The 23,283-nt window shown below is 48.3% G+C and overlaps 1 protein-coding gene across 4 annotated transcripts in view; it reads right to left on the reverse strand.

Moving 5' to 3' along the window:
• LOC132336938 (discoidin domain-containing receptor 2-like) overlaps nucleotides 1–23,283 on the reverse strand; it is a 63,122-nt gene that overhangs the window by 14,480 nt on the left and 25,359 nt on the right. For all 4 annotated transcript variants that reach the window (XM_059864929.1, XM_059864928.1, XM_059864930.1 and 1 more), the window contains exons 2-11: nucleotides 21,023–21,154; nucleotides 16,932–17,034; nucleotides 14,250–14,478; nucleotides 9,386–9,533; nucleotides 8,635–8,740; nucleotides 6,841–7,027; nucleotides 3,175–3,421; nucleotides 1,328–1,420; nucleotides 687–844; nucleotides 253–448 (exon numbers count right to left, since the gene is read on the reverse strand). In XM_059864929.1, the coding sequence (XP_059720912.1) occupies nucleotides 253–448; nucleotides 687–844; nucleotides 1,328–1,420; nucleotides 3,175–3,421; nucleotides 6,841–7,027; nucleotides 8,635–8,740; nucleotides 9,386–9,533; nucleotides 14,250–14,478; nucleotides 16,932–17,034; nucleotides 21,023–21,086 (1,531 nt within the window). In that variant the 5' untranslated portion in view covers nucleotides 21,087–21,154. The remainder of the gene's footprint in view (nucleotides 1–252; nucleotides 449–686; nucleotides 845–1,327; nucleotides 1,421–3,174; nucleotides 3,422–6,840; nucleotides 7,028–8,634; nucleotides 8,741–9,385; nucleotides 9,534–14,249; nucleotides 14,479–16,931; nucleotides 17,035–21,022; nucleotides 21,155–23,283) is intronic.

Below are 23,283 nucleotides of genomic sequence, written 5' to 3' on the forward strand. Positions count from 1 at the left end.
CTGACCTGGGTAATAAATAAACAGCCTTCAAATAAAACAATAAAAGTCCAGACCCTCTAGTGGGACTGCTGCTCCAGCTGTCACAGCTCCATGCCAACAAGTGCCAGTGTTCCACAACACTGCCTGAGCTCCCTGGGTTATTGCAATGCACAGGAGCCAAAGATGGCAACTTGGACACTGAAAAGTGGCACATTTACAATCTGACAGAAATAAAAGAAGAAACATGCAGCTTCCAGAGACTGATGATGTTACCTGAATCCTCTGCACTCTGGGATAGCTCTGGAAGCTTCTGGAGCAGTGTAGCTGGCTGGTGGTATTCCAAATCCAGTGGGAAAGCACGTTCATAGGTGGGATTTGACTGGTGGATCTGGGTCTGGTTGTTGGCAATGGTGTAGCTGTAGAAGGAGAGGCGAACAGTGGCATCCTCCTCCAGGATTCGACGTGGGGCCTGCAGAGGAGAGGGGAAAACCAAACCAAAACACTGAGGCAATGCTCAGCTGTTAAGTAATGCCTTGGCTGCAACCACAGCAACTTCCAGTAATATCTTGGACAGGGCTGGCATCCTCCCCTGCTGTGAGAGCAGCTTTAGCTACTCCATGGAGCTGTGCTTTTCACACAGTTCTGAGCTCATTAGGGTTAATGATTAGTTCTGAGCTTGTGTCTACAAAATAGCCCCACTGTATTACCTTTTCCAACCTTTTTTGAACATATTGCTTCCAAAGAATGATGATTATAATCATCAGGAGCAGCATAATAATAGCCACAAGGCAGCCCACGAGGATGGAGGTGTTGGAGTCATCTGCCTTCTCTCCTATCCAGGTGCTGGTTACAGAAGATGTGGTTCCTGCAATCACAGAGAAGGAGAATCTGGGGTTAAAGCACCAGAGGTTTTCTGTGCCAGGCAACTTCCTACAGCCTGCGAGAGGAAAGATCTTGGGCAGCTCCCTGAACACCAACACCAGCTGTGTTCACATTTTGCTCTTAGCAGAAATTCTCATTTTGGAGGCTCAAAGAGCTAAGAACTGTGCAGAGAATCTCTGCAATCAAAGATTGCTGTGAGCAGAACAGATTCCTGTGGTGGATCTGTCCTAGAGCAGACTGTGCTCAGAGTTTCACTGGCTCCACACAAGTCCCCAGCCCATGTTCTGGGGCAGCCCTGGCCAGCTGAGGCTCAGGGGACTGTCACATGCTGCCCTGTGCACCAGGCACTGATCAGGCCATCCCCAGATCTCCAGAAATGGAGGGAAAGAGCACGTTAACTGGGATGTTCCTGTGGAGTTCCCCAACACCTGAGCCCTTGGCATGGCCAGGGGGCAGAAGTCCTTACCCCAGGTGCCCTCAGTAGCGTTGTGCTCCGTTTCCAGGAGCTCCGTGGTGCTTGTGGCTGCCGTGACAAAACTGGGATTCACAGTCTCCATGTCTGTGGAAGGAAGGGCAGAGTGTCAGCCCAACAAACCCTCCCTGCTCCTGCCAGCAGCCCCTGCAATCCCAGCCCCAGCAGGAGAGGGCTGCTGTTCAGGCAGCAGAGCAGAATAGGAGGGGCTGCTGTCTGCAAGGTAAGCAACAAGCAGCACCCAGGGAATTCCTCCCTCAGCAATGTCCTCTCACTATAGCTGATTAAAGACTTTGGAGTAGAAAGCTACAGCCACACCTTTCCCTGTCAGTCCTGGTGATTTCCTCCAAAATTTTTGTCCTTTTCCCTCTAGAGCCTTTTAAAGCACCTCACGGCATTCACTTCTGCATCATAGTTAAGACTTAAGGAAAAAACAGTCAGCCTCTATTTTTAATAATAATTTTTTTAAAATAATTTTTTTAATCTACCAAACTTGATCTTGTAATCTCTAGATATACTTGAATTATTCCTAACAAAATATTTGGTAAAAAGAAGAAGAAAAAATCAATGTCATAGCCAGCAGGCAGCTGGGGAAGTGGAGGCAGGTACTGGTCTCTTCCCTCTGGTGATCAGGGACAGCACTCAAGGGAATGGCTGCAGCTGTGTCAGGGTCAGGCTGGAGCTCAAGGCAAGGTTCTTCCCCCAGAGGGTGCTGGCACTGCCCAGGCTCCCCAGGGAATGGGCACGGCCCCGAGGCTGCCAGAGCTCCAGGAGCCTTTGGACAGCACTGCCAGGGATGCCCAGGGTGGGGCTGGTGGGGGTCTGGGCAGGGACAGGGGCTGGGCTGGGGGATCCTGGTGGGTCCCTCCCAGCTCAGGATATTCTGGGATTCCATGAGATCAGCCAGGGATGTGCTGCATTATCCATCATCCAGGCTGCAACTGGTTGTGGCACAGGCCAGTTGTGCAGGCAGCCACTCCCCAGGAAGCTGACCTGACAATGTGGATGTTTCCTCAAATCAGAAGCACTGTGCTCTCCTGGCTTTTCGTTTTGTGCTTCACTGTGCAGCCTTTCAGAATTAATCAGTTTGCAAACCCCAGGGTCATATAAAGGAGCTCACATGGATTTCTCAAGTACAGAACAATCTAAGTTTCCTTTTCCTTTGGTTTGTGGGGGACAGAGCCTGGACTGGATGAGCCTGGTGGGTCCCTTCCAGTTCAGGATACTCTGTGATTCTCTCACAGACATATTTTCTGAAAAATCCTTTTGCTAGGATCTTTTCTCCTGAGAAGCTGGGAAGCTTCAGCTTCTCCATGTTTTGCTACTTTAGAATGTGATTTAGAGAACTGTTTATCCAGCATGTGAATTGTCTTTACTTGATGACCAATGACAGCCAGCTGTGTCGAGGCTGTGAGCAATCACAAGATTTTATTATCCTTCCTTTCTAGCTTTCTGATGTCTCCTTTCTCTTTCTTTAGTATAGTTTTAATATATCATTTTCTTTTAATATAATATATATCATAAAATAAAAAATCAGCCTTCTGAAACATAGAGTCAAGATTCTCATCTCTTCCCTTGTTGAAGTTACCTGCAAATTCCACATGATTCTATGATCTGTTTGAAAAAAAACAACTGCTCTACAGTCCAAGTTTTGGTTGCCCTGGCCATGCTTCTGCTCACGTGCATCAGCCTGGAAAGCAGCCACTGCACCTTTCAGTGCTGTACAAGCTCCTCCTGCCCCCTGAGCAGCCCACAGTGCCACCCCCCAGTGTCCTGCAGTGCCACAGCAGCTCCTCTGCTCCCTGTGCATTCCAGCTGTGCCTGGCTGTGGGAGCCCTCACCTGACTGGAAGGAAATCTCGCTCATCATCATCCAGGTGTCAGCGAAGTAGAAGCGGCACAGGATGGCCTTGCCCACGCGCTGCTGCAGGGGCACGGTGACAAACCTGGCACTGGGGTTTTTGTCATCCAGCACCGTGGCCACCCCCACGGGCTCGGGCTCCCAGTCTGCGATCAGCCGGGGCTTGAACAGACACTCCACCCTCTGGAAGATCTTCACCCCCTTGGAGAACATGTTGTTGCAGTGCACCTGGGAAGAGGAGAAGGGATCCATCAGAGAGGAGATTTACTGGCACCTAAATCAAGCCCTAAGGGTGTTCCACTCAGGAAAATTTGCCATTCCCAGTATCTCCCTGTATGAATGCAGAATGAGTGACTTCTTCCAGTGTGCAATGAGACCTCTGCTCTGAAACAGCTCTGTATTTTTCCTGCAAAAGCTACATTAATGGCAGGCTCTTCAAAAGGCCCATATAAAAATCAACCAAGCAAACCTTTGATTGATTAATCAATGGTCAGCTTTAGATTAGTATGATTAATCAATTTTGGGTAACCCTTAATCAAGGGTTACTCAGAGTTGATTAGTCATACTAATCTAAAGCCTTGCAGACCAATTCTCTTTGAACATTTAACCTAAGAAGGGAAATAAAAAACACACCTAAACTCTTAGCGTTAAAATGTTGGTATTATTTGAATTGCTTGACATAAGTAGCTGGAATTGTTAGGCCACAAGCTGAACTTTATCTGAACTACATGGCTCTGTTCTGCAAGTCAAAGATGAATTTGAATGAGCCCTGGAGCTAATAACCTGATCATTAATAATAGTAAAGATGGATTGCAGTGAAACTTGCATGTAACAATCTGATCATCAATAATAGTTAGAATAGACAAAGCTGCAGCTTAAATATTACTCAAAGATCAATAGCTGGGGTGGACAGCCCATAGATCCTGGTCTGTGAACTGGAACAAACATGTTAAAAAAATGAACTACTGAACCCACCAAATCCCCCACAGAAACCAGTCTCAGAGGCCAGTGTGGAAACAATGGCACAGGAGCCATTTGGTCATGAAACAGAGAAGAGCACAGAGAATCCAGACCCTGATACTGCTCTTGGACTCTTCTGTCCCTGCTGGCATGAGGGGTCCCAGGGATTTCTTTGTCTTTGGTCCCTCTTTTGAGGAACCAGCTCGAGCTATGACATATCATCTGCCATTAGATGAGAATTGTGTCCCAAATTTCTTTGCATTTAGAAACTTTTAGCAGCTGCAGCCTAAGCTAATTCCTTCCAAAAGCCACAAACCAAGACAAATCCAAGCAGATATTCCCCTGACACACCCCAGCTCTGGTTGCACACCTTGAAGACAACTAAGCATGTGAGTTTTAGGGAAACCATCACCTAAGCCTGCATCCATCCCATTCTCCTGGTGGCTCAGCATCAGGTTGAGTTCTGTTATGCTCAGGACCACGAGATCTCAGCACTGTGGCCACTGACCAGGAACCAGAAGAAATAAGGTGACTCAAAGCCTTCAGTATCCCTCAGCCTGCTCCATTCCCACAGCCACAGTGGTCCAACCCCTCCTGGAGAGCCCAGGAATGATTTCCTAGTGTCTGTGGAGTATTTGCCACTGTGACAGCAGCAGTTCCCAAATCCCCTACAGCCTTGAACCCTATTAATTGCTTGGCCTCTGCAAGGTCCTGCAGTGAAGCACTAATGAGGACAACAGGCCTGATGAGCAGCAAGAGGACAAAAGAAGGGTATTTGCATATAATTAAGACCAGATGAAGCCTAAACAAAATTATTCAATAAGGAGAAACAGTCATTCATAAGCAGGCAGGAAAGCCTGATGCCTGGAATATACAATTTGTGCCATATTTGGACAGGAGTTGGACGTGTTTCCACCCTGGACTGATACAGAGACATTTTCTATAACAAACTTCTCCTACTAAAGTCCAATTTCACAGCATGCAAGCCTATGCAATGCAGTTGCAATGTTACTAACATTTATTTTTAATAGTTTCTTGGATACTGGGAAAGCCCAGAGGACTGGGATAAAGCTATCAGATAAGAAGATGCAAAAATTATGCACAGACCACTTGGCCTCTACAAAAGAAATGCAAAGCTGAAGGAGGCAACATTCAATAAATAATGAAGATTAATTCATGCTAATCAGAACAGCTTTTTAATTAGATGCTAGATGAAGTAGCTGCTCTTATGATCTGATGTGTTTGGTTTATCAAGATGGTTGTGTGTACAAGACAGATTTTTGGAAGGCATCTGCCCCCAATTAGCACAATGTGGACTTGTGTATTACATTAATTTCATTAAGCATTATCAACTAGTAAGTCTTACAAATTTTAAGGTACAAATTCTTCTCTGTTTTTCTAAGAGGAATGCATTCCTAAATCAAAATTATTTGCTGCTTTTTTCAATGACCAGAGAGAGACAGCAGAATCACCAGCAATAAAACAAACTAAACAGGAGGGAGGGAGTTTCCTAAAATAATCTCAAGGACTGACTCATGTCAGGGTAGTGAACTCAGGGACAAAATCTAAGTGATGCTTTCCACACTGGACTTTTATCCTGGACACTAACAACTTGGAACTGATTTTTAGCATGATCCCAAAGCCTTAATGACCACTGGCTCCCTCTCTCTTGGCTTGGAGGATTAATATCATCACAAGATTCACAAACAAAGAGGAATCGTCCAAAAGAAGGAAATTGGTACCATTCTTTTATGCAATTTGATGGAAAGCCTGCATCCAGATCCAGACTCTGTACCAAAAAGAGTAATCAGCAAAGAAAGAAAGGACTGGGTGACTGCTCCAAAAATGACCCTTGGTCTCACCAGGAAGGCATTGAGAAGTCTGCCAACTTAGTTTACTGAAGCAAAGATTAAAAGAGTAGTTTAATCATGGTTTAGAAGCACAAGGTTCCTGAGAAGGCAGGCCTCTTTTTTTTTTTTTTTTTGCCAGCAAAAGCAGGCAAACAGCCAAGGGTTGCAAGTTAAAAATAGACAAAATAAAACCAGAGTAAGTAACCACCAAAACAATTTACTTAAGGATGTGGTGGGTTCTCCTTCATTTGAAATCTCTACAAGAAAAGCCACCAATCCTTTTTAAAAGATCCTGCTGTTTACTACAGACTCAAAGTTCAACTCGTGCTTTTCCTGTGTGTTTAAATAATTTCCCACAGCACAAGCACAGGCTGAGGCATCCAGAGAAATGTTTGGTCAAAATGGAAGCACAGCCACGTTCCTTTACCTCAAGGGTAAGTAAATCCTACATCCCAAATCCACCTCAGCTGCCTAAAAACTGCTTCAGGTGTCTGCTTTTTATTCCTTCAAGCCAAATACTGGGAGGAGAGTCTGAGCTCTGAAGAAGAAACTGCTCACCTGCTTCACCTGTCTACACTGGAAAACTTGGGATCTCTCCTGCTCAGATTCTGGATTGAGGAGGATACAGGCACTTCCTGTATCCTCCTGCTTTGGGAAGAGTTCTCAAGGCCAGGTTGGATGGGGCTTGGAGCAACCTGCTCTAGTGGAAGGTGTCCCTGCCTGTGGAAGAGGGTGGAGCTTCAAAGTCCCTTCCAACACATTCAATGCTCCAAAGGGGCAACCTGGGAGCCCCCAGACCCAGAGGCTGTCCCCTGGAGAGGGAGCAGGCAGAGTTACCTTCATGGAGGTGAAGTTCCGTGGGCGGTCAAACTGGAACTCCATCTGCACCGCGCCCGTGCTGAAGCTCTCGTTCCTCCAGCCCACGTAGTCATAGCCCGGCCACACACGGTACTGGTGGCTCTGGGTGAAATCATCCAGCCCCAGCACTCCATCTGTGAGCTGGCCCAGCCCTCCATACAGGTGCCTGGCCAGGGAGAACCAACAGTCAGCCAGAGCTCCAGTGGAAAACCACATGCATCTTTCAACCAGTACCAGCAAAACTTCCATTTTCCTGCTCTTGACCCATCCTGGGCAAGAACTCCCTCACTGTTCTTAAGCAGCACCACCTGGATGTTGTTTATGTTCTTATGCATCCACCACCTGCATGTTAATTGTGCTGGGATTTTAGCAGCATTCCCAGCTTGGGAAAAGGCAGAAGTTTTTGCACTGCTGTGAAGGACCAACAGCAAAGCCGAGCTACAGGCAGAGCCTTGGAGAACAAAAACAGACCCCGTGGAAAATGACACTGTGTGTTCTGCCAACAGAGCTGGAGGTGCAGCATCTCAGCATGCATGGCAGGAACACTGCTCCATCCTCTGCTGGGGGAAGCTGTGGGGAACATCCTGCAGGCAGGCACAGAAAGACAGGAAAGTGGGAAGTGAGACCATAGGCAGCTCATGAGCCACAGCCAGGTCTAACCAGGATCATTTCTGGCATTGCCCCTGAGAAGAGTGTTATTTGGCTCTTTTCAAGGCTGATTGGACTCTTTGGCAGGACCCTGCCTCACCCCACTCCTGTGTGAGGGTGCAGAGCCCCTCACACAGTTTCCCAGCACTGTTCCAGAGTAGAAAATGCCAGTGTGACACAATTCTGACCCCTCTGCAAGTCCACCCCAGGTGAGCCCTCCTGTCACTAGAGCACAGGTACAGGTGCCTTTGAACTCCAAGCCAGGATTAATAGCTGGAAGAGGCAGATTGCTACTTCCAAGCCAGTTAGGCATGTGAACTAGAGGTTAAGTAGCTTCAAAGAGTCCTGGCCTAGCAGGTTGGGTTTTGTGCCTACATCTGCAGCTCCCTGACGCTCCCAGGGACCAGCTGTCCACCAGATCCAGGTTTCTAAGTCAGTGCTGGACAGCTACATGCAACACCTATTCTGTACATAAAAACCTTTTTTTTTAAAACATCCAAGCTCTACTGTGCCAGCCCAGCTTGAAACCAACAGATGTTAATACATCAAGACATGGTTACCCAGCATTTTCCAACATCCTACAAGCATGAAGAAGTGTTTGGGTGTTGCCATTAGGTAGGAAAATCATAAAGAAAGGCTTCATAAAATCAAACCTGCTCTCCTTGTCAGGTTAGCCCTTTGTAAGTCCCTATGTGAAAGCAATCTTAGTGAGAGCACTTCATTAGCATAACAATCTGTTCCTGGGTGGAAAACAACTTACACCTGTATAAACTGTTTTTACACTGTTCGATAGAAAAATGGAAACTATCTCTCACAAAGAACTTTTCCTGCACATATACACCAGGGGTGTGAGTGACCAATCCATACAGAATAACAACTTGTTACTGACCAATAAAGTGATTGGCAAGAAAGCTACTGACCAATGGGAGTCACACATGAGGGCTGTAAAACTGTATAAAAAAGAGTTCTGTGAATAAAGAATGGGCTTTTGCCACCATGAAAAAAATGGAGTCCCTTGTGATTTATTCCAATATTTGGGATACAAGGTTCCAGTGACAAATTCTTTCCAGTGAGTAGGAAAGAATCTGCACAGTGACAGAGAGAGAACAGGACAACTTCTCCCACCTGCGTTCCTGGTAGCCATCGTAGGTCGAGTCGTTCAGATAAACGATGGGGAAGCCAGGAGCTGCTATTGTCCCTCCTTCAGGGATGTTGTAAGATGCCAAACCATCTGAAAAAGAAGGCCATGCACTTCAGAAATACAGCAGGAGCAGCCTCCCATACCTGTGTCCATGTGACATTTCTAGATGTGACACAGATCAACAGCAGCAGTTCCAGGGGTGCCCTCTGCACACCTGGGGGGGCAGGGGAGCCCCAGGCAGGGCTGCTGTGCAGTGCCAGACTGGGGGTGGGGCAGGTATTGTAAATCAAAGGCAACTCTGATGAAAGGGAGAGAATGATGAGGAGGACTCCACAGATATCAGAGGGCTAATTAATTACTTCATTATACTATACTATATACATTTCATCTAAACTGAATCTGCCCAGCACTCACTCTGCACACAGCTGCTCACACTGCACTGAATCTCGTGGCTGTCACTGACAGTCCTGACACAAACACACACACACACACACACACACACACACACACACACACAGCTGGCCCTGATAGGCCAAAGAAACAAAACATCTTCACTTTGGATAAACAATCTCCATATTGCATTCTAGCTTGGGACAACACAGGCACAGCAAGTGATAGCAATTGTGTTTTCCCTTTCTCTGAGGTTCAGAGAATGCGAATCTCAGAAATCCTTGGGAAGAACTGTGCCTTGCTTTTCTCTGTGAAGAGAAACATGGCAGCAGGGAAGGGGCTCACCGTGCCAGACGCAGCCATAGAGCTCCACCCTCATGCACACGGTCATGGGCGCCTTGGTGACGGGGATGAGGCGCACGAAGCGCGCGATGATGGGCGGCCGCAGGTCCTTCAGCACCACGTCGTAGGTGTCAGTGTTCCCTTCGATCACCTGCAGGAGACAGAGCCTGAGCTGCAGCCTCTCTGTCGGAACACAGGACATCCCTCTGGCTGCCCTGCTTGAGCCTCTGTCAGGGGGCTCAGAGACCTTGGCACAGAGCTAAAGACACCTGTGCTTTTGATTTTAACCCATGGAGAAAATTACCAACTTTATGTGAAGATTTACTTTATGTGAAGATTTACAAGAGTTGAAGTGTCACTTTTGTGCCAAGGTCGGGGCAGGAACAGGTGAGAGGCAGGATCGTGGCAAAGGCAAAGAAGGCTTTAATCAAAAGAACCACACGGTTTTTATAGAATGGTATGATAGCTTCTATTCTATTGGCTAACTAACAGAAACATCTTCCTCACACACTGTCTTTGAGAGGAATAGAAAAATAAAGTAGAAAAACACTACCTGCAAATTGTTTATAGTCAACAAGTTATCACATCTTTCTAGCTCTTTAAAACTTCTCACAAGCCGCTGTGAGAAACACTTGCCGTTTCTCTCTCTCTGTCCCATGGCATCCACATTTAAGTAGAATGATAGTTTGTTGTGGTGTGATGCCATGGTTTGCTTCAGATACCCCGGATTTCTCCCTGAAGATTTCTTCCCCAGGTGTGTCAATCACCTCTCCTTCCCACACCCTGACCCCTGCTGAGCACTGTCTGTCAATCCTGGCATTCCAGAAGGGCGTCAGGTGATTGGCAAAATTCAAAAGATGCCCTCCACCCCTGGAGGGACACTGGGCCATCCAGGTGTCCTTTGTCCCTTGAGACCTCCCACCCTGGTTGGTTGTCCCCCATGTTCCTTCCCTGCCCCTCTCCCCGGAGTTAAAAGGAGCAGCACCCACGTGGTTCAGGAGTTCTGCTGGAGCTGTTGCTGGATTCAGAGGCCTGTGGGCCAGAAAAAAGCTCTGGATTGAAACCCTCCATCAGAACCGACTCCTTTCCTTCACCATCGCCCTAAAGCTTCTCTGCCAAGGAGGATCTGAGCTCCTGCATGCCTGGACTTGTCCCCACGTGCCCAGCTGCAGCACTCAGCCAGCCAAAAGTGTCTCTGAGGTGAAAACACCACAGCTGCCGCCTTTTGGTCAAGCAGCAAGGGCCAGACAAGCTCAGGCACATCCCATCTGGCTATTATCCCAGTAATTACCATCCCATTGGTAATTATTCCAATAACAGTTTGTCACTGGATGGAAAAGTAGAATTTTGGGGTTTTTAGAATGAGGGTTCAGAAGCCAAGATGGAGGGATTTGGGTGTGCCTTGTCCTTCTTTTTCTTCTTGCCCTCCATCTTCTGCTATGATGGTGGCACTTTTGGATTGGTTTGGAGTAGAGACAGACTGTCTAACATAGGTGATAGGTATTGGGAAATTACTGTAAGTAAAGTACACGTAGTTCTTAATATGAAAAACTAACACCACCCTGAAGGCGATCAGTGTGCCACGAACTGACCTGCCGGACAGACCTCAGCAGGTCAGAAACAGAATATTTATTTTATTATGCTTATTTTCTGTATAGATAACAGAAAATAAACACCCTTGAAAACCATAGCAGAGGAATCCTGACTCTTTCTTCGATTGCAGGGCTGGGAAAAAGAGACTTTGAAACACCTTGGGGTCATTGCAACCACAGAGACTCCGAGACCTCTCCCTTTTTTTTATCGAAGGGATGGCACCACAGTCAGGCTAAGAATGATTTATTGCTCAGATAAACTTCAGTCTCAGAGGCTGTGAGACTTACAAGAGCAAGCAGTTAGCCACAGCTCAAGAGCAGTCACAAGTTCTTCATTACAAGACAATATGTAACTTTCTAATCCAACGGACAGCTGCCACAAGGTTTATTTTGCTTTTCTAAGCTATCACCTTTATTTACTTCTACTGCACTGTGGATACTTTTATCTAGTGGGCTATTATCACATGTGAACAGATATGCTTCTATTACAACTTCTAAACCCTTAGCTTGCTCTATACAATTACACCCCTACATTATAAACCCTTCTCCATCTTATCACTACAGTTTCCTACCTTATAAACCCTTCACCATCTTATCAGTACAGCTGCTCACTCACTTAAGGCATATTCTCACTTACTATAACTACAGTCATAACTATAAAAACATAAGTTTATGATTTGTCTACTTACTGTCTCTGTACTTTATTTTACATCAATCCAAGCTTCTTCCAAGGCTGCAGATCAAACCCTTCAGGGTCTGTGGAAGTTTCTATCTTTCCATTTCCCACGCACCCTGTTGTGGTGCTGGGCAGCAGAGAGGTGCTCCTGTACCCCCTTGTTTGGGACTGGGGAGTTCCCCAGGTGGAATCTGGAATCTGGGGGAGCTGCTGCTGCTCCTCCCGTGGCTGCTGGGGTGGGAGGGGTGCTGCCACTTCACCTCCTGCCCACTGCAGACCCCCCCAGGCAGCACTGAGGGAGGAGAGAGAGGCAGCTGGGGGTGAAGGTGTGAGTGCATGTTGCAGGGAGTTCCAGTTACTGGATGAAACCCCTTCCTTCAAGGGATCCATGGGTTCCAGGAGCAGGAGTAGAGCTTGCCCTCATCACCTGGTGGAGGATCCTGATGTCCTTTCTGCACAAGCCAACACAGTTCCAGAGGTGCTGCATTGTTTGGTGCTGCACAGGAGGCATCTTGGACTGAGGTGCTCAGCATCTTCCCAGTCCCCCTAAGCTGCAGTGCAGTGACAGCAGGGACCCTCAGCCTTCCCCTCAGTGCCACCACTGTCCTGGGAACTCTCCACTGTCTATTTTAACTTCCCCTCCCATCCCCCAGCTTTTGTAGCACACACCAAAATGTGAGGGATGGGCAATATAATGGTAATGGCAAACAGCTGATCAAAGGTCTGGGTGAGCAAATAATTCATTAACAAGATAAAAGCTGTTAGCAATACTGCACTGCAGACCCTGCTGGGACTTCCAAAGCACCCTCAGTGCAAGAAAACACCACACCCAGTACCTTTCTAGTCTGGCTTAGGTCTTCAGGCTCCACAAGGCAGCCTGAGACAGGGTGACCAGGTCAGAGGAGCTGCAGGTGAGAGTCCCAGGGGAAGTTTAACAAAGGTTATGAACACAGCCCCAGCTCTGTGCTCAGGTCTGCAGACAGCAAGAGACAACTGTGGTGAGCAGGGAAGCCTCTGATGTGGGCTCAGCACATTTCCTACTCTCTAAACTCCTTCCTCCTCAACATCCACACACCAAATGCTGCCATTAGACACCCAGAAACTCCTTAATTCCCTGCCACCCTCTCCAATTTTAAATCCCAAAGCAGGCCATCTGCTTGGCAGCTTCCAATTTAGAAACAACTATCTAAGAGAAGGACACCCATGTGATGTTTGGGACTTGCACAGGCAGGTAGTGAAAAGCCACAGTTCTCCTGATTTGGGGGATCAGGTTAGGGGATGTGGACAAAGGAAGAAAACTTCAAACATCCCCTCGGAAAAAAAGCATCCTTGCACCAGCTCCCCAGTAGAAGAGCTGAGAATCCTGCCCATCTTCTGAGAGGAGCAAAGGTGATGCACCTTGAGTAGCATCTCCACATCCTGCAGCTGCTGTTCCTGAGCATGCCCTTACTCAGGGCCAGAAAACCCAAACTGTGTGAGAGACAAACCCAGCAGCAGTTTCCAGTCCTGGCCACTGCTGACCCCAGTGCACCCCACGTCAGGAACAATGCAGGAACAGTGCTGCTGGATGAGACCAGATGATGCACAGCAAGCACAGAACTGAGGCAGAACCCACTGCTCCAGCAGAGCCAGGATGGAGTAGGATGCATTAGCTGGGTGTGTGTATTCAATTCCCATCTGTCAGAGCTGGGGCAGTTATCCTCTGTTGACTGGGCAGTTTTCTTTATCTCTCCCCCAGCCCATCCTCCCTCCAGGAGATCTCTTCTGTCCATGGCCAGGGAGTGTCCCTGCAGGGCTGATCAAATTCCATCATCCCATGGGGAGATGCTCCGCCCAGGGCAGGAGCCAAGCATTCCTACCTGGATCCAATCTGACCTGGGAACAGCACAGCAGCCTTTGCCCTCTGCATTCCCAGAGGAGCAGCTTTCTCCTGCCCTGCATTCCCAGAGGAGAGCAGGCCCATCTCCAGCAGCCCTGGAGCTCCAGAGGAAAACTCCCCCCTTGTGCAGGATCCCTGCTCCAGCAGAACCACAGCTGGCACTGCAGGAGGGCTGAGCCCCCCTGGGATGGGACTGTGCCACCACCCTGAGCCCCCCTGGGATGGGACTGTGCCACCACCCTGAGCCCCCCTGGGATGGGACTGTGCCACCACCCTGAGCCCCCCTGGGATGGGACTGTGCCACCACCCTGAGCCCCCCTGGGATGGGACTGTGCCACCACCCTGAGCCCCCCTGGGATGGGACTGTGCCACCACCCTGAGCCCCCCTGGGATGGGACTGTGCCACCACCCTGACACACAGGGGGGCAGGGCATGTTCTGACTCTGGCAGTGGGGTTTTTTTTGTTGTTTTGTATTACTGCATTTTTATTTTAATTTCCCTAGTAAAGAACTGTTATTCCTATTCCCATATCTTTGCCGAGAGCCCCTTAATTTCAAAATTATAATCATTCAGAGGGAGGGGGTTTACATTTTTCATTTCAAGGGAGGCTCCTCCTTCCTTAGCAGACACCTGGCTTTCCAAACCTGTCTTTTCAAACCAGACAATTAGCAGGATGAGCAGGATGTGCCCTGCAGCCCCAGGTGTCCCGGGCTCACTCACCCTCCCTCCCTGGCGGTTCCTCCAGGAGATCCAGCGCTCCCCGTTCCGGCTGTAGTCGATGCGGTACGCGCGCGCAAACTCCTTGCCTGTGGCGCGGGCGTGCCGGCCCTGGGTGCCCACCAGGGTGATGAAGAACAGCTTATGCAGGTCAATCTGCAGGAACTGCACATCTTCAGGCTCCAGCAAACCAGCTGGGCACCAGGCTCCATCCCCCTCTTCCCTCTGTAACCTGAGGGGAAAATGGCATGCGTTAAAAGGAGTCAGATTTCCCATGATTAATTGAGGGAACACGCGGAACTTTGAGGACTGGGAGGAAGCAACAAAACCATCAGTGGCTACCAAATACCTCTGCCCTTTGGGATGAGGTCAGCTGAGACTCAAATCCTACAGGTTTGCCCTATACAGAACAGCTCCCCAGGCCTAGATACCTTTCATTAACTACTTGGAGCAGTTTTTCCCCCAGACATGAATTTCCACATTGATCAGAAACAACCCTGCTGCTCAGTAGGGAACTGCTGGCTGCTCTGTAGCACCTTGCTGCTCAAGTGCATCCTCACTGCTCCTAAACCCCACATGGTAAGGCCTGAACTTCTGCTTGACCACCTCCTGCAGCTCTACAAAGCTCAAAGATGAGCCATCTTAAAAATACATTTTAGCAAGGAAAGATCTGTTTGGAATTTTTCTGGGTCATTCCAATGCATATTTCACATTTCCTGCAGTCATCAGAGCTGCTGGTGTAGGATGTTGCTAGGAGAGTGGGGGGAAGGTCTCTGCTCCTAAGCTGTACATTGTGAGAGCTGTAGTTGTGACAAATTTATCTGAACACCAAAAATGTGTGGGTATTTTAGCAACAGGGATTTCTTAGCCAACAGCAAGCCCATGAATTGCCCTTGGCTTTCAGAAAGCGACCCCATCTCCAACTGAGGGGATCAGTGAGGGCAGCAGGGAAGGTGGTACCCAGGAGGAGACACTGAAGGTCAAGGCTCAGGCCAGAGAAGATCTTAATCTCTGGCTGGTCAGCTGTTTGTGCAAGAGCTTCTTACACTGGAATAACAAGTAAAGCTCTAAAAAAGGCAGGAAGGGTGATTCAAGTGACAGGGACAGACATCTGCATGGGACAGCTCTGACCTCTAACCACATGAGGTCAGCTTCATGCCTTCACCCTGTGGACATCCAGCAAGGAGAGGACAGTAACAGATGGCAAGTGATGCCCAAAGTGCTGGCAGCACTGGACATAAGCCACACTCAGAGGAAAAATCTCCCAGCTTTCAGGCCCACAGGCCTGCTCAAACACTATTAAAAACACAGCACATGGCATCACTGCTCTACCACAGACTAAGAAAAAATTATATTTGAGCATTAGGAGAATTTTATGATTTTGGAGTGCGTGAATTCATCATAAAAATATAAGTATCATAATCAACCTGAAATTTCTGTCTGACTTGCACCAAAGCTTTAGGAATGTTTGATATCACCACTACAAACCATTCCAACGAAGCTGACATTTACAACTCCTTTATGAAACATCAGTTAATAGCTTTGAGAGAAATTAAATGACCAAAAAAATGAAAAGAAAAGCTTATATTAAAAACTGTAGGTCTTGACAGTGAAGAAAATAATTGAGCTGCTTGCTTAACAATTCCTTAACTCTGCATTTCCAAGGGTTTTGAGACAGGGTGAGCACAGCCCATTTCCTCAATAGGACGCTGTTGAAAAGTTCACCCTTGTAAAGGATTTCCTATGATTTAGTTTAAAGCACTCCACAAGAATCCCAGGGGCCCTGTCCCTGGCTGACCTGTAAGTCACAAATCCTTTGGAGATTTATTCACAGAGTGACTGAAAGATGGGCTCAGAGGCAAGCCCTGAGTCTGCAGTGCCATCCCCTGCTCACAGCAGGGCCAGCTCCAAGGCTGCCCTGTGTTCCTCAAGGCCTGGTACAGCCAAGTCCCCAAACACTGAGACATCATCACCACCTCTCCGGGTCCCCCTCCCACCACCTCACCACCTCATCCTCATGGAGAAGGATTTTTTTTTCCCTTAATATTTAACCACAATTTCCTGTATCACAGCTGTGCCCATTACCATGGCCTCCTGGCCTTTCACTGTGCACTACCCAGACTGAATAGAACAGCAGCAAACAAGGTTTGAAGGGTGGGGGATCTTCTTCCTCCACCACATATTGGGTATCTAGGGGAAAAAAAGTGTAAGAATGTGCTCTTTGTTGACAGAGTGACAAAACTATCTTTTGTCTTCTTAAAAGGGAAAAAAAGCTCAAAAGTTTTTCTCTTTAATTAGCGAAAAAGACACCTCATAGGACTTAAGGGACTTCACTTTAAACTTCAGGATAGCTAATTAGGCAGGAACTAAAAAGTTTCACCTGAGCAATTTACTAGAAAAAAAAAAGAGAACAAAAAAACTAATCACTTTTGTGAAATGTTTTACTAGGAGCAAAAATCTCTTGCACCTAACTTAGTTTTTCTCTGTAAAGAGTTTTGTTATTTTGCCTTTTATTAAAACTTTTGTTTTAAACACTACCAAAAAAGCCATCCTGCTAATTTCCTGCCTTCTAAAGCAGATGAGCTATGTTAAGTGTGATATAGCTCTCCAAAAGCTTATAAGCCCTGGCTGGAGGAGACCCTTATATCACAAAAGGATGAAATTTGCAGTCAGAGGTGAACCCACCGTGCATACTGGGGCCCTGTGGAGTCGTACCACTGGCTGGAAGCAGTGATGTCCTCGTCCCTGATGGTGCCCTCGTGCATCCCCAGGGGGTAACGACAGATGGCTGCAAAGGGCAACACAAGCAAGCAAAGGTCAGCACTTATCCCTTTTAAAATCACCAGGCAAGTTTAACTAAAAGGCTATCACGCCCAGAGAATAAACATGGTAATGCTAAAATGCAAGAAGAATGCAAAATAAAAAAGGATTAAATAGTTATCACAAATTGAAATTATAAGTAATGCACTACACTAACAGTATCATTCAGCAGAGCCCAGCAAGGCAAAAACTTTACAAAGAAATATTTTAAGAGCATGAAATCCCAAACGATATTATTGTTACTGTGGAATGGGCCCATTTTACAATGGCAAATTATTCATCAATAATGATGTGACATAAAAAGGAAGCTTTTGTTCAAGATTTTTCTTCCCCTGGAACAAAGTGGATGCTTGACTTGTGCTCAAATGGGAACAGTTATTACCCTCACCAGCTCAGATACAGGGGAGAAGTTAAGCCTCTATTAGAGATGAGAAGTCATGGCAACATCTGCTCTGTCCTGCCACTGCAGGCTGCAATTCCCATCTGACCCTGAGCCCCTGTCCATCCATCCTGCCTCATCCCAGCTTGCTCCTGCCTCCAGCCTCAACTGGAGCCAGCATTTCACCCAGCATGGGAATGCTCTCAAACCTGGTGCCTCCAGAGAGCACAGACACACCTGGCTCAGGCCATGCATCTCCAAAAGCTCCCCACACCAGGTCCCTGCAGATGCAGCTGACAAATCCCAGCGGGCTCGAGGTTCTCTCTCCTGACAGAAGTCTTTAAACATGTCCTGGAATATCAGAGATGTCTGGGAAAACTCTCAATCTGAATGTATTCCCTGCCAGCCACAGGAGCAGTTCTGGCTGCCTCTCCCTCAGCCAGGGCTGCCCTGGGTGTCCTCCTGGGTTCCCAAAATCCCAGATGGGCTGGGTTGGAAGGGACCTTGGAGATGATCTCCTGCCACTCTCGAACCAAACCTGGATATAGCTCAACAGGAGCTGCACTTCAAGGGTCCTCCTGGGTCCCTTCCAAATCCATGAATGGATTTCATGGATTCTGGGATTCCATGAAATCCATTCAGCAGGCTCAGAAGCTACAAGACAAGACAGAGGCATGAAAACCACCTTGCTGTTATCACTACACACAATAAAGCACCTCAGGCTGAATCACTGCCTGACAGATCTGATGTAGAAATGCTTGCAAACAGAGGGTGGGGCTTCAACAGGGGTTGCCTGCAGCTGTTGGACACTGGATCAGTGAATGTGTGATGTGCTAAGCATTCCTAAATCACTGGGTAAAGGAATGGCTGGTGAGGTGATAACCTGATATCATTAGTGAATGCTATTTAATATTTGAAATATTCAATATTTTAAAAATTCAATATTTAAATAGTAATAAATATTAAATATTTATTTAATAAATTTACTATTTAATATTGTTAAGTATTAAATATTTAAATTGTTATATTTTAATGCTTTAATATAATTAATTATTTTAAATAGTGGGAATAACTATAAAACAAACTAGAATTATCATTACAGCACTGCCTGTATTCATGGCCAGATGCCAGGCAGATAAGGAATAGAGCTCTTGCTCCTTCCTTCCATCATCAAAAGGCAGAGAAGGCAACACAGATGATGAAGGAAAGATCTGCAGCCTCATCTTTACAAAAGGGATTACTGAAATATGACAAAGATAATTTATATTGAACAATAGATATCCTTGCTGTCTCTCAGAACACCAGAGCCAGGATGAATCAAAAGGTCAGGTATGAGAGTTCAAAAAAATATATAAATCCTTAACCTATTAAACACTCCAATGCCACAGTTTCCCAAGAGTTCAACGAACCAGCTGAAGAAACTCACGGCCACCACAAGCAAATAAATACCCAAGAGGTGGCTCTGGAAGCTGCAGTGAGCTGAGGGTATCCCTGGGGTAAAGCTCTGCTGAGTGCCAGCCCAGCCAGAGCCAGAGGGATGGGGCCAGGCCACTGAGCTGGGGGGCCCTGGGGGCCCAACATTCAGCCTGGGCTTGGTCAAGGGGCCTGAATTCCCTGCTGGAAACTGGTGTCTGCTGGGATCCAAAACCATGGTGCCTGCTGAAAGGCAGCCAGGAGCCCCAGGCACTGCTCCCACACTGCACAACCAGCTTATCTGGGGAGCCACACCTGCCCTGGCTGTCCTCACTCCCACCTGTCCCACCACAGCCCAGCACACCCTGATCTGCTGCTAGGGGTAAATGCACAGAGATGTTCCAAAAGGGTGGGGTCAGCACTGAGAGCAGAAAGTGCTTTTTGTGCTGCTGCTGCTGCAGTGGCAGTCCTGTGTGGTCACACCTTATTTAAAGGTCAGACACACACTGGCCAGCAATGCCAGATGCAGAACTGCTTGGGGAGGACTCTGGGGGACAGAGTCTTCGTGCAAACCTGCACAAAACCCATTTGTTCACAACCCCAAGGCTGGCAGCAGAACCCAGAGTGTCCTTGGCATTGAGGGATGTACTCTGAGGGTGGGCACAGCTCTCACCAAAACCAGCAGCACCAGGCTCTCACCAAATGCACCTATTTCGAGCAAAACCATCCTAGGTTCTGTTCAGGTGACACCAGGACCCTTTACTGGGCACTCAGGAGACCCTGGGGCTCAGAGAGGTGGCCCAGCCTGTCTGTCAGGGAAGCAAGGCAAGAGGACTCAGCAGGACCCTGCTGCACAGATCTAAAATCAGCCCCACAGCAGCCCCTGTGGGTTTTGAGGCAATGAGGACATGCTTCAGGCTGCTCCTGGAGCAGACCAGGTCAGGATAAGCCATGGAGCCTGTGGCACCAGAGCCACCAGCTGGGCCAAGGTGCTGGAATCTGACTGGGAAGAGCAGGGCCAGCCCCAGGCAGAGGCACCAGAGCAGCTGGGGGAGCTGAGGAAGCAAAGCTGCCCAAGGATGTCACAGGCAGAGCTGAGAGGTGTGGGGGGTTATTTCCTGAAGGAAGATTCCTGCAGGAATGACAGAGCTGTGCTCAGAGCCCAGCCACCTCCCTGGAGCTGGTGTGGAAGAGCTGGTCCTGCACCAACCACCATCCAAAGGAACCTGCACGGGGCTGGCCCTGCTGCCTTCCCTCTCCTCTGACAGGTTTGACACCAGAAGCAGATGGCAGCCCCAGTCCCAGGCTGGGTGTGTGGTGCAGGGAATGCTGTGCAACAGGGAGCACAGGAATGCTGCTGAGCTCCCACACAACCCTCACTCCACTTCTGGCTGCTTGCAGCACAACCTCAAACCTCTGCAAACATCCACAGGCCAGAGCAGGGTCAGAGCCAGCCACAAAGGGCTCCAGACAAACAGAGCCAGCCCCAGCAGAGCCAGCCCAGGCCCTCAGGGCAGCACTGCTTCCTCCACACCTTCAGCCAAGCTGGAAAAGGATTAAACTCATTTGTTTAAAACACCTCATTACAGGAATTTTTGCAACACATTGCAGACCATTATCTTACTCATCTCCATCACAGCTGTCTCCTGCCAAGTGCTGTAGGATAAGAGGTCCTGCCCTCCACAGGGACTCAGGCTCATACCCCTAACTCCACCCTGTCTTTGTGCCAGGCAAGGTTCACATCTGTCCTTCCACACTTCTCTCTCCAGAATGCCCCTTGCTGACAGGACAGCTGGGGCTGATGCTTTGCTAACTGGAAATTTGTTTTCCACAGCAAGCACAGAACCTCTGAGCCAGTCTGGAGTGAGGCTTGCTCTGCAGGCCACACGGCCAACGTGCTGGGGGAAATTCAGAGCCCAAGACAGGCCTGGGTGGGCAGGGAAGGAGGATGTCCATGTGCCTGAGCCTTCCTGGGACTGGCAGGAGTGTCCCACTCCAGCACAGCTGCCCAGGAATGTCTCAGTCCAGAAGACATTTGGAAAATACATCAGTGATTATATCTCTACATGCAGCCCTCACACTCAGTCCCCAGGAGGGGCAAAGAAGGGAGAAGCAGCACACAGAAGGTGGGAGAGGAGTCCCCTCCCAGCCTGGCAGCTCCTACCAGGGTTGACTTCGGAGCCAGAGGGCTCAGGCAGGGAGGCCAGCAGCAGCATGCAGAAGATCATGGTAGCAACTGGAGGTGCTGCACAGGGTCAGACGAGTCCTTCAAAGGCAGCAGCTGCCATCTACATCTCTGAAAGACAAAGCAAAGAGAGAGGGTGAGTCCTCCAGAGACAGGACTGCTCTGTGCTGCAGGGTTGCTCTGTGTCATTGCCTCGTGATGGGCTGGGCAATCTTCCCTGCCTTCAAGAGTGCCTTTGACCTCAGCCCTGCTCTGCTCATCACCAGATCAGAGGCTCAGAGAGGAACCAATGATCACTTGACTGTCCACACCACCCCTAAAGCTCCCAGTGCAATCCATCTTCCAGGCCCTCAGCTGCCACAGCTCCTGGGTGGATGGATGCACCCTTTTAACTGCAATTAAACAAGTCCAGTGCAAAGTAATTCCTCCCTCATCAACACTTCGCTTTCCTTACTAAATGAACAAATAGTAAAACTGCAGCTACAAATGAACCTGGGCAGCCCAACCAGGCTCCTCAAGCAGGCTTTATTCACCTAAACCTTGGCACCAAGTAGCCAAGTGGGCACCTTGGAACTTGCCACACAAAGATCCACAGCAGGGTGAAAATAATCTCTCCCTGCACATCCACACTGCTGCCAAAAGTGCAGGTGCACTCCCACAGGTGAGCACACTTCATTTCCTGTTTGGAAACAAGGAAAATAGCAAAGGCCTAAACACTAGCAACTTCATTGGAAAGCCAGGATAACACCTAAAGGAACAGGAGGTCAGATCAGCAGTTTTCTGAATTCTTTGTGCCCACATTCACTACAAAGAGCCTTGGGAGGCTCCATCCTGCAGGATAATTTTACAGAAGGCAGGTTAGAGGCTCTGTCTCATAATGGAATGCCAGGAGAAAAGAAAACAGAACAAATCAATAAATGTAAAGTTGCCGGCACCCAAAGCTGTTTGCTCAAGAATCCTCAGAGTTTTAGTAAAAAGGCTACACTGAATGTTGGGATTTGTTAGTGAAGGAGGAAAGGCTGTAAAAGGACCCACCATTGTGCCAGTGCATGCATGCATGCATGCAGGAGCAGCAGATGCCATTAGCTCAGAGATTGGTAACAAAAGGCTCTTTTTCCACCCAACATAATCAAACTGTACAAGTCACAGCCCTGAGCTGCTGTGGATACCCAAGTAACACAGCTCCTTATACCCAAAGGTAAAAAATTTGGTTTGGGAAATCCCCCAGCTGCAGATTGCTGGACACCCAGAAGCTAAATTGGGGTTAGAATCACTGGAGCTTGCCCTGTTTTTATTCTCTTTCCTAAGAATATGCTACTGGCCATTGTCCCTGCTGGATTCCATCAGAAAAGATGGCTCTGAGCCTGAAAAACAACCAAGGGCCTTCTTGGGAAGGGAGCCAAACACGCAGGCAGGACAGGGAGTTAATGCTGGGTGGCTGTGTCCAGCCAGGCAACCAAAAAACTCCTTAAAATCACCAGGTCCCTCCTGCTCCAGCCTCCTCCTGGCTCCCTGCACAAGCACCCTGGCCAGGGCTGTGATCCTGTGGCCTCCCCTGTGGGGAGCCTGCAAAAGCAAAGCACAAGCCCAGCTCTCAGCAGGAGGGTCTGGTGAGCACAGAAGAGGTTTTGACCAAACACTCTGCAGCTGTTTGTGCATCCCAGGCCACCCTTTCCTCCTGGAATGGAAGGAGGTGAATCAAAGCATCCTCAGAAGAGGGCCAGGAACAAGCAGAAGGAGTGGATGGCATCTCCTAGCATTCCTAAAGGAATTCAGTGGGGAAGAAGCAAAGCCAATAATGGGGGCAATATCTGATGCTTGAAGAAATAAGAGGCTGGGAAGTGTGATTTCCATTTTTCTGGCTCCAAAACAATGGTAGAGCTCTTCTCTTTGCTTCAGAGTTCATCTGAGAGACCTCAGCCCCAGTAGCCTTCCCCAGGAGCACATGCAGCTCTGGTTTGGACCAAACAGAATTTGGTGATGAAACCACTCAGCAGAAAGAATTGCTGCTGAAAACACATTGATTCCTACTGTCCCAGGGCAGACTGCAACCCCCACAGAGAAGAGACTTTGTGTACTCAACTGGAGGGAGACTCTGTAGAGAAGTTTTGGGGCAGAGTTTGAAGACAGGCTTGGTGGGTGTTAATTTATGCAGGTGATTTGCTCAGGTGTCCTGGGAGCTCCCAAAGCAGGGCCTGCAAAGGGAACTGCAGGGAATTCAGCACTGGGGGAGACAGTCC

The sequence above is a fragment of the Haemorhous mexicanus genome, chromosome 21, assembly GCF_027477595.1.
Source record: "Haemorhous mexicanus isolate bHaeMex1 chromosome 21, bHaeMex1.pri, whole genome shotgun sequence".
NCBI classification, from domain to species: Eukaryota; Metazoa; Chordata; class Aves; order Passeriformes; family Fringillidae; genus Haemorhous; species Haemorhous mexicanus.